Source organism: Physella acuta, unplaced genomic scaffold, assembly GCF_028476545.2.
Source record: "Physella acuta isolate Inbredline_101_S28 unplaced genomic scaffold, ASM2847654v3 ptg000313l, whole genome shotgun sequence".
NCBI classification, from domain to species: domain Eukaryota; kingdom Metazoa; phylum Mollusca; class Gastropoda; family Physidae; genus Physella; species Physella acuta.
The window spans coordinates 312,501-324,528 of NW_026731832.1; the positions used below are offsets into that span (position 1 = coordinate 312,501).

At 40.6% G+C, this 12,028-nt stretch overlaps 1 protein-coding gene across 1 annotated transcript in view; it reads right to left on the reverse strand.

Annotated features, from left to right (window-relative positions):
• The window catches only part of LOC131940243 (uncharacterized), a 34,356-nt gene extending 23,904 nt beyond the window's left edge, over nucleotides 1–10,452 (reverse strand). Inside the window, exons 1-2 of the mRNA XM_059298879.1 lie at nucleotides 10,231–10,452; nucleotides 6,316–6,520 (exon numbers count right to left, since the gene is read on the reverse strand). Coding sequence (XP_059154862.1) covers nucleotides 6,316–6,520; nucleotides 10,231–10,323 — 298 coding nt within the window. The 5' untranslated portion in view covers nucleotides 10,324–10,452. The remainder of the gene's footprint in view (nucleotides 1–6,315; nucleotides 6,521–10,230) is intronic.
• Nucleotides 10,453–12,028: the final 1,576 nt, after the last annotated feature.

The following is a 12,028-nucleotide window of genomic DNA, read 5'->3' on the forward strand; positions in this document are numbered from 1 at the left end:
ACTTACACTATCAACACATTACATCTACCCTGAGCACTATTACACTTACACTGTCAACACATTACATCTACCCTGAGCACTATTACACTTACAGCGTCAACACATTACATCTACCCTGAGCACTATTACACTTACAGCGTCCACACATTACATCTACCGTGAGCAATATTACACTTACACTGTCAACACATTACATCTACCCTGAGCACAATTACACTTACAGCGTCAACACACTACATCTCCGTGTGTGTTGTCCTTACATGCACATTTTAAAATGACCAAAGCTACATGACCAAGCTGAATGACTCGGCTAAATTAATAGGATGAATAGCCCGGCTGAATGACCTGGTGAAACTATTAGCATGCATGACCTGACAAAATAACTCAGCTAACTTACCGGCTAAATGACTGAATGACTTAGCAAAATGACCGACTAAATGACTTTGTGAAATGACCCCGCTAATGACCCGACTGAATGACCTTGTGAAATGACCCCGCTAATGACCCCGCTAATGACCCGGCTAATGACCCCGGATGATATCAGCAGTTATCCAAAGATCACCCAACCATATCAGAAATTTGCATAACTCCAGCAGGGAATGATGGGACATAACGGACGGACTCTGAAAGTTCGGGATGCGCGCGCTCATTGATTATGCAACATATCTAATTTATGCAACAACACATCTGCGAAATCAAATTGTACTGGGTTTTTTTTTCGCTTTATCACCGTATAAAAAACAACAACAAATAAACGAATTATACCGATTTAACGACATGGAATGTTGTTAAAAAATGAAAATAAAATAAGGTAAATAGAATGTAGCAATGTCTTCTGCGCATGCTCAACAGATACGTGAAATAGAAATGACGTCAATTGGAATACTTACGGGAGACAATGCAAATGTCTGTTGATGTTTTTCTTCACTTGTATGATGTTGAATTTGATGAATTGTGACGTTGTTATGATCAATACATAATTTTTTGGTGTTTCGGTGTGTAATATAGATATATATGGTGTGTTGTTGGTTGATGTTGAAAGGAAGTGTTTGTTGTAGGTTGTTGGGGATGATGCTTTGTATTTTATAATCATCGTGTGATTAAAGGACTCCCTACAAATGACGTCACATCATTCTACACTGATTGCGCCCCTCCCAGTATTTTCATATCTTCACATAAATATTTCACCTTCCAATTCCCCCCCCCCCCCCCCGCAGTATTTCTCTTTCAGACATTTTTTCCGCGGAGGGGGGGGGGGGGACTTTAACTTTTAGGGGGGAGGGGCGGACTAAATTTTCCTTGGGTAGACACTGGTAAAGGTATATATTTTTTATATAAAGTCTATTTCGTTGAGGGTGGCGATAGACGGTATTGGGGGGGGGGGGGAGAAAGGCGGACGAAGCCATCCCTCCCCCCTCGTAGAAATGCCTGAAAGAGACTGCCCCGCTCCACCCTTTTATCCGTATTACTAGTATCCTATTTTCACGAGTCTTAATTCTACGTAATGAACAACCGCCACATTATCTGACCCCGCCTCCCAACCCTAATTCTCCATATTAAAAACCATTTCAAATATCACCCCAGGTATGACGTCATTTACGGAAGGCCTTCAACTTAGCCAAACCCCAAAACTTAACCAAGTCTGGAAAGCCACGACAGTACACCCAAGTTCAATTCACATTGTGCTACAAATGAAAAGCACCAATCACATTTAAGGGAAGCTTGCGCTATATTTAGAAACGGTAATATCCGGTTTGATTGGATGAAACCATAGACCGCGTCTTTGTTGAACAACACGAGTTGTGTGCCACTAATTCTCGCGTAGTCTCACAACGTCACGGGAAACCCCAAAGTGCAGCCGTACTTTGAAATCGATACCGAGTTTTAAAACTTTTGATAACGGTTCGAGAATTCGCCTTCACACGTGCACTTTACTCTCGTTGGAAGACAAAAGCAGACTTTTTTCTCCGGGGGGGGGGGGGGGACGGACTTGATATTTTCATATTTTCGAGGGGATGGTCAACATTTTCCTGGGGGGGGGGGTGGGTGGGTGGCGGTGGCGGACACTAGTAAAAGTATATATTTTCTATATGAACTCCATTTTGTTCGGTGGGGGGGGGGGGGGGGGGGGCGGTAGACTCTCTTGCCCCCCCCCCCCTACCCCCGAAGAGAAGCCTGGAAGAAACTCGACAAAAGGACGCGGAAAATCTTTTCCTATAAATTATTGTTCTCATCTTAGTTATCCCTGCCCCCCCCCCCTCTGTCGTCTCCAGAGGCGTAGCGACCCTTCCCGGCGCCCAGGGACAAACTTTTCGATTTGCACCCCCCTCAAGATTTCGATTTGCACCCCCCCCCCCCCTCAAACTTTCGATTTGCACCCCCCCCCCCCTCGAGATTTCCATTTGAACACCCCTTCAAACTTTCAATTTGCACCCCCCTCAACCTTTCAATTTATTTTTCCAACCCATTTTGGCGCCCCCTAAGGTCGGCGCCCGGGGACATATGTCCCCCCCCCTCGCTACGCTACTGGTCGTCTCGTAGTCTTTCCACCACCCACACAGTATAAGGTAGAATGAGACTTTACTAACACTACATTGCTGTGCTATGTTACTGGGTATGATAGGGCGGATTTTTTTCAGGGTGTTATGCCAAAAAACGAATAATTTCGGAAAGATGTTTAAATCCTACCCGGCAAGTTAAAGACTTTAATTGGCCGTCTGTTCTGTAGAAATCCCTGGCATACAATTCCAGAATTGAGATATTGGCGTGTTCCTAATAATTTCATGTTACACGAAGGACTGTTGGCTGGCAATAGGGTTTCTTATAAAGTTAGATCTTTTCAGATGACGTTGATCATGGTAGGGTTTTGATTTGAGTCAGGTTTATTAATACGATTATGGCGAGGCTAGGAAAGCAGATAGAAGGAGGGATAAGGTTAAGGTTAGGGTTAGAGCTTAAGGAATGGTCTGAATCTGAGCTAAATCAATAACGTTGATCTAATGGGATCTGTATCTACATTAGTGTTTTTGTTTTAAAAATGAAATAGCTGATTTTTTTTGGTTAAAAAATACATTTATGTGGCTGTCAAATTTACAGTTTTGTAATTAATTGATCAAAACACAAATGTAACTATTTTAGATAAAAATCAGTTATTTCAAGGTATATTTTTTTATCCAGATTTTACAGGAGTAACAATTCTGACCTAGTACTAGAACAACTTAGTCCAACACAATACACAACAGCATCTTCTTTAAGGCTGCACAACCACAATTATACAGCCGCAAGCAGCTGCCTATTCATCTTCAAAATGCCCATCTACCATCGCGATATACAACAGCATTATCCTTAAGGCTCCAATTATACAGCCACAAACAGCAGCCTATTCATCTTCAAAAGGCCAATCTGTCTCGCATCACTGACGTTTATGTGATTGGCAATAGTCCTACCCCAATTTAATCACCGTTTACGAGTTAATTAGCTGTTTACCTAGCCGCTACGTACCGAGTCGATGCATTTAGCCTACACACTAGGAGTAGAGTTAGTGGGGTCGAGTGGGGGGGGGGGCACTATTGCGTAATTTTATTTCTGCTGCATTTGTATTGGGTCACGCTGACCCGCTCGGTAACGATTGTTAACTTCAAGTGATCTAATTCTATTGGGTTGACCAATTAAGTTGCCCCTGTTAACCTCAAGTGATTTAATCCTGCTCAAAGAGAGTTGGGCGTGTCCCCTGTAATTAGCAGGGGGGTGGGGGGGGTCATGGTCTAGGTAACCCAGGGTAGAGCTCCATCACACGTCACGACCCAAATGACCCCGTGAGTAAATCATTGGAAACACGTCATTATCTACTTCCGGTGTGGTTAATTGCGGAGAAGTGATCCGAAAATTTAAGTATAGAAAACGTGGAAAAAAACCAAAAAAAAAAGAAAGAATAACAATGTTACAATCGATATATTATCCATGTAATCATTATTTGTTCTCTAAGCCATTTTTTGCCACAATTTGTCTGAGATATATTGTCACGTCAGCATAAAAACTGCACCAAACAGGATATTTATATCCCGACCTTAAGCCCTGAATTGTGGTGCAGACCAGTCTAGACTTTGGTGATTGCTGTACTGTAAAATGGAATGCTCAGACTGCAGACAATCTAAATAAATGTGTGTGAGTGTGTATGTGTCTGTGAATGATTGTATGTGTGTGTGTGTATGTGTGCGTGTGTGTCTGTCTGTCTGTGAGTGAGTGAGTGTGTGTGTTTCTGTGAGTAAGTGTGTGTGTGTATGTATGTATATCTGTGAGTGAGTGAGTGAGTGAGTGAGTGTGTATGTGTGTGAGTGTGTATGTAAATCTGTGAAGTTAAAAAAGTTAAAACAAAACCATCAAGTTTGTTTTGAACATTTCATTTAAACCTTAGCTAGAAGAGTCTGGTTCCAGGGATATGATACATGTTTAGCAGACTCCTAGATAGTTTTCAAAGCTTGTCTTATTATATACTACACTCTTAAGAATGAACTTGTGTTAAGAATAATCGCTTCGGCACCATATTATTTTGGTATTAGATACCTCCCTGTTTCGAAACCAACCCCCTCACCCTCCCCCCTCACTCCCCCTACCCATCAAAGCAGATTTAAGATGGAGAGAAGCCACCGTAGGCGGTGATTGACAGCCGATCACCTGCCATCGATTTGTTTGTTAACCTGATTCATCGATTACTCGGTGATTGCTTTGTATCGATTAGTATTGAACGTGCAAAGACGATCAGAGTGTCTCATTTTTCATCAAGTTTTTTTTTGTATACCTTGTTTGCTACATAAAAATTATAAGTAAAATACCTGGCCGATCAATATTCTGTTCAATATTCGGTGCTTTAGCATTATCCGGGAAATAAGAACAACCAAACATTTGATAATTATGTTCAGCTACTTTATCTTGTGGTATCAGAATGAGGTACGTAGATGTGAGGACAAGTTTTAAACCGTCTTTGTCCGTCATTTTTATGTACTGTTTTCAGAAACCATTATACCGTGGTCTAGAGGTAGAACGCGCATTAGCTAATGGAAAGTTACAAGTTCGATGCCGAAAAATGTAGATGTTAGGTAGGTCGTATCCACACGGAAAATCTCGCCACATTAACGCATGTGAGGGATGTGGTGGTGGGGGATTTAGTAGGTCGTATCCACACCGATAATCTCCCCATTTTCAAATTAGGTATGTGTGTGTGGGGGGGGGGGGTGAGGCGATGCATTGAGGAGTTAGTAAAAGACAACAGCTCACGCATGGAAACAACTGGTGTGCGTTAAGCTCAACATTACACGCCAAATTAGGCGAGTCGGCTACGTTGGTGTATTAGAACAGAGAAGGAACAATGATGAAACAGCCACATGTGGTGGTGACACCACCTGAGAGAAATGGTGGTGACACCAGAGAGATGGTGGTAGAGAACGTACATATATATAGCAGAGAGGAGATTATGGGTGTGTCGTATATCCAGTTGGTGCTACATGTATTGGCGATATCACTCATACATTTTTGGCGTGTTAAACACAATGGCTTAGAATTTGGTTCTAGTTTTAACACACAGCGTCGACGGTGTAACCTTGAACGGTGAAACAGTACCTACCACCTATGGTGGTGACATGCACGTACACATCAAACAGCTCAGATGGTGAACATTTAGTGGTGACTTTAAAACTATCTGTAGTAGTGGTGAGCTTAACGCTATACATTAGTGGATCATAGATTGGTGATACAAAACCAGTAGCGTAGCGAGGGGGGGGGGGGGCGGGGCGGGGGGGGGGGGACATATGTCCCCGGGCGCCGACCTTAGGGGGCGCCAAAATGGGTTAAAAAGATAAATTGAAAGGTTGAGGGTGGTGTAAATCGAAAGTTTGAGGGGGGGGGGGGGGTGCAAATGGAAATCTCGAGGGGGGGGGGTGGAAATCGAAAGTTTGAGGGGGGAGGTGCAAATGGAAAGCTCGAGGGGGGTTGCAAATGGAAAGTTTGAGGGGGGTGCTAATAGAAATCTCGAGGGGGGTGCAAATCGAAAAGTTTGTCCCCGGGCGCCGGGAAGGGTCGCTACGCCTCTGTACAAAACCTACCAAAATTAGAGACTAACGTCACGTTGTAGAATAGAGACAAAAATAGTTCAACATATAGTGGTGACACCTACCTATGGTGGTGATTACCGTCACGTTGTACAATAGTGACACATATGGTGCAACATTTAGTGGTGAGACAACGACACAGATGGTGCAGCATTAAGTGGTGAGACAATGAGACAGATGGTGTAACAATAAGTGGTGAGACAACACCTACCTATGGTGGTGATGACCGTCACGCTGTAGAGCAGTGACCCTGAGAATGACCACTGCATTTCCTCGTTGCTCTCGTCCCTACCGTCCCAACCCTTCTCCTTGACGGCGAAGTACAAACTGTTCTGGAAATCTCGCAGGATCTCGTCCGCCATTGCTGTCCAGTTTCTCTCGTACAGGATGTTTAGCTCTTTCGTCATATTCCATAACTAAAGGGAGACAATTTATAATCACTTTTTTACTTTCTCGTATATACGTAGTATAGAGAAAGTATTGTAATCGTGCAAAAAAAAAAAATCGAGATTTTTACAAATCTCGACGTTTTACACCTCACTGATACGGAAAAACATAATTTTGCAATCTTGTCCGTATGTCTGTGTGTGTGTGTGTCTGTGTGTGTGTCTGTCCGTGTGTAAACACGATAACTTGAGTACCGTTACAGCTAGGTTGATGAAATTTCATATATAAGTATTTTATAAAAATCGTAGATCCGTATCAACTTTTGAGCGATTTCCGATAACCGGAAGTGGTACTTTTCCTACTTTGAATTTTTCAAAAGCCTATAACTTGAGTACTATTTCAGATAGATAAATGAAATTTCACATGTAAGTAAAAGATCTAATTCTCTACCTTCTGTTAAATTTTGAGTAATTTCCGTTGATTGGAAGTAGTAATTTACGCTACTTCCGATTTCTCAAAAAACTAATGTAAATTTTTAAAGTACTAATTATATTGCGCACTATTATACGCGTTTTTATTCGGCGTTTGCTTGGTGCGCAATGTTTTTTTTATGAGATTCTATTCTATTTTTAAAAGTTTAAGTATTTAAAATGGATTAAAAATCATAACTATATCCCCAGTTACCATCCCCTGTTGTTTTATATAAGAATATTCGAGAAAGTTTAGGGGAGATTACTACCGGTTTATTAAAACAAGCAAGGGAGATCATTCTTAGTACATTGTTTGAAATAGAAAGAGGGGCTATTTGTAATAAATCATTCAACAACTTCATTATTCGACATCTTCAAGGGAGAAAAAGTTTAATAATTAATTGCACTTTTTAAGGGAGATAATTTACAATAGATTATTCTGCAGCTTTAACTTAATTAATTTGATGAATAAGTAAAATTAGGTTTATTTTACATTTGCATGTGAACAATGATCGATTTATCATAATGCGTAGTTCGGAGGCATAACCGCAATAGCCAAGCATATTGATAAATAAGTTTAAATTCTCGAGTTGTGTTTAGGACATACACTATCTTTTCAATAGATCCTTCACAAATTTACGCCGCTTTGTTTTACCCCTCGCCTATACATAACCCTGACTCTACCTACCCCTACTTCTAATCGTACTCTATCCATATCCCTGACCCTACAATACCCCTACTTCTAATCCTACTCTATCCATATTCCTAACCCTACCATACCACTACCCCTAATCCTACTCTATCCATATCCCTGACCCTACAATACCCCTACTTCTAATCCTACTCTATCCATATTCCTAACCCTACCATACCACTACCCCTAATCCTACTCTATCCATATCCCTGACCCTACCATACCCCCAACCGTTTCTCTAGTATTCTTTAGCTTTGAGATCGTGGTCAAGACGCACTGTTGTTGTTCCGTGTATAATACACAGGGGGTAGTTAACAAGGGGGTATTGGGTTACTGTCCTGCTTCACCGGCAGATACACAGATCTGTGCCAAACAAAACAAACTTAAAATACCTCGACACGTTCCTAATGGACTAGGACAATGTTCGTGAATCTGATGACGTACAGTTTGACGGTTTGTTAAATTGGGAACTTTTTAATTATTATTTTTTTTAAGTTTTAAACAATGTTTAAAAAACACAGGTTTAGCCATTGAATTTCGACATCATCGATATTTCGCTCAGTTGTTCTAGACGGTTCTAGGCGGTTCGCATGTCTCGCCGAGTAGGATGTCGATCACAGGGTATCAAGCTGTTCACCGAATATGACGGCGAAACCGCAATCGACCAAATGACAGACTTGAAAAAAATCCATCCACTTGATTATTCAATTACTTAATATTTTAATGTGTACTTTTTTTTTTTAAATTAGCTTTTACAATGTTAACAACTTATTTTTTTTTCGGGACGGGGACGGGAGGGTGGGGGGCAAGAAAGCTGCATGCATACAAATGAATGCGAGACAGGACATTGTCTCTACTAAATTCCAGAGCCCATGAATAATAAATACAAAATTCAGTGTGTTGCATCATTTATGATCCAGACCGTTTTACAATAGCTCTCTCTTTCCTTGTTTGGTGCTAGGTAATAGACGATTTGGAGAGTTCGCATTATTTCAAGTCGCTTGCCAGTAAATTCTAACAGTCTTCTCGTTTAGTTATCTCACGTATCGTGTTGGGCATGGTTGAATGTTGTACGCTAACACAAAATAAATAATAGGGCCTACTTAAGTAATGCCTTAATTAATAATACGTTCAATATTGAGTTCGGACTTCTGACCAATACTTACGCACTTGAAATTACCGGTAGGTGGACTAAATTCCCTTGGGGGGGGGGGGGGGAGGGGTAAGGACACTGGTAAAAGTATGTTTTCTTATCTAAATTCTCTTACGTTCTTCTAGTGTGTGTGGGGGGGGGGGGGATGGAGATGCCTGAAACTCTGACTACAAAGCGTTAGAAAAATCAATTAGATTAAGATTGAATTGCATTTTTCACGCTTATTTGGTTCTTCATGCCAATAACATTTTTTTCGGTTTATGGCTTTATAATCAGACACTAATTATTTAATTAGCAGCCAATTAGGGAATATTAGCGCCAATATACAGAAATTAAAACTAAACTTATAATTTGTTTAGACTTTTATATTTTAATTTTTACTCGTGTTGTTATAATATATTAATAAGAAGACTTAAAAACAGAAGCACAAAACTAAAGGATGATGAATTAAGCAGTAACATTAGGCAAAATAGAAAAATGCTTTTGTTATTAGAGTAATTAGTTGCTATTCATACGTGTACGTGCTAGTTAATTATTTTGGGAAAAAGTCAATTTATAGTAAAAAAAAAACAATCATTGAGAATTTAAAAGGTGATTTAACAGTTTCAGTTCAGATGTTGGTAAAATACGTGCCTTTATTTATGTCAGTTCTAACAGTTTGCTAGTGTTTGGCATAGAACATGCTTAACAGTAACACATGACACAATACTGACCCATGACATAATACTGACCCATGACATAATACTGACCCATGACATAATACTAACCCATGGTACAATACTGACCCATGGTACAATACTGACCCATGACATAATACTGACCCATGACATAATACTAACCCATGGTACAATACTGACCCATGGTACAATACTGACCCATGACATAATACTGACCCATGGTACAATACTGACCTATGACACAATACTGACCCATGACATAATACTGACCCAAGGTACAATACTGACCTATGGTACAATACTGACCCATGGTACAATACTGACCTATGACACAATACTCACTTATGGTACAATACTGACCCATGACACGATACTGACCTGTAACACAATACTGACCCATAATACATTAGTGAACTAACGTACAATGCTGACCCATGGTACAATACTGACCCATAATACATTAGTGAACTAACGTACAATGCTGACCCATGGTACAAAACAATACCTATAAATCCCTTTAGATTACGGGTAGCTTACATCAATTTTATTAAACTAAATTGTAATGTATAAGTCTTACAGATGAGCTAAGGTGGTCTGAGGTACTATTGCAAAACTGCAAAACGTCACATTCGGGTAGGGTGTGGATCGAATATTTCTTGTCTACGTTTTTCAATACGTGCAATATCCTTAAATGTCTGTTCAAAAACTCACAAGTGTACAATGTGTACAAAGACGTTGTACTCACCTTGCCCACGCATTCATTCCTCGTCCTCGTCACACCCACCCTCTCCCTCAGCTCGTCAAAAGACTCCAGATAATTAAACAGGAAGCCTCCCATGATCGAGTAGGCCACCACTAGAGAACACAATCCGATGTGGGAAAATATAAAGGCAGTAAAACTCCGACAACACCGCCTACAGCTCGTGTTTTTACCGGCGGTCTTCGTTTGCGAATCGCTGGAGGGAATTCCCGATTTTCGTTTCTTTTTCTTTCGGCAACAGCTGAAGCAGCAAGAGGTCTTCTCTGAAGATTTCGGCTGGGCGGAGTTGTTGCTGAGGGAAGCGATGTGCGTGGCGTCGTCCTCGACTTCGTCCTCCACCGCGGACTCGCGTTTTTTTTTTCTCACTCCTCCGACAGCAGCAACAGCAGGTGTAACAACAGCCTCTTTTTCGTGGAGGGTTTTGTTGTTTTAGGGAATGTTGCTGTTGTTGTTGTTGAAGTTGGAGTTGAAGCTCGCGCTGAAGCTGGTCTTGGAGAAGGCGTTTTTGTTTCTGGGCTTTTCTCTCCTCTTTTCTCTTGACCGGTTTTTGGAGCCGCGGTACCGTTGCGGTCGTGAGTTCGGATCCTGACGGAGTCTCAGACATGTCGTCGAGTTGTTATGTAGAGGAGGAACCTACTAAAACACTAGGATCAACTTCTAGGTTTATTCATTGCGACATGTACCCAAACACAGCGTAACGTGGTGTTACAATAACATTACCAAATATCCAAGAAATAAAAATATATGTCCACACATGCTGTGTTAGTTTTGAGCCTAGAAGAAAGATCGATGGGCCTGTCCTGGTGTTTAAAACAGCTTAAAATGCGATGCAAAATAACAAGACATTACAGTGTGTGATTACTTTTGATCGTCGTGTGTTGCTGAAAAACGTTGTGATCTATCTGTGATCTATCTGTGATCTATCTGTGATCTATCTGGGATCTATCTGAGATCTATCTGTACGTCACACTTAAACGACTGGAACCATTCTCATTCGGAGTAGGCCTATACTTGTTGTTTTCCAGGAAATACTTTCAAGCAGATTTTTATAGATGATGTTGATCGAATTGTGTTCCACGCGAGTTGTTTGTCCGGCTCTTTCTTTAGTCATAATTCTGTAACTGTGAACCCTCTACTTTAAAGACGAGGTATCTGAAAGAAAAACAATTGACATGCATATATAAATATAGTTAATGTAAATAATATAATTACACTAGCCGTCCCGGCCAGGCCCTGCTCTGGCTTCTGTGAAAAACCTTTCTGTTAAAGACCATTACCTGTGTGTTTAGTAATCATCATAAACCCGGCATTGCCCACCCAAACCACAACCAACCAAAACAACAAAACGCAAACATAACGCTAACACAATTACAAATACAAACGAAAACAAAAACAAAAACCTAACAACAAACCCAACCACAATCACAAACACCAATACAAACACAAAGAAAAAACAAACAAAAAAGCAAACGAAATTAAAAACCTAACAACAAACCCAACCAAAACCACAAACACCATACGAACACAAAAAAACAAACGAAAAAGCAAACGAAAACAAACCAAATCCAAACGCAAAACCAACCACAAACACAAACCCCAAAAAAAAAACACAAACGAAATAGCAAACGAAAACAAACCAAATCCAAACGCAAAAACAACCACAAACACAAATACAAACCCAAAGAAAAAAACACAAACGAAAACGAAAAAAAAAGAACAAAAAAGAACCAAATCAAAACACAACCACTAACGCAAACCCAACCTAAACACAAAGAAAACACTA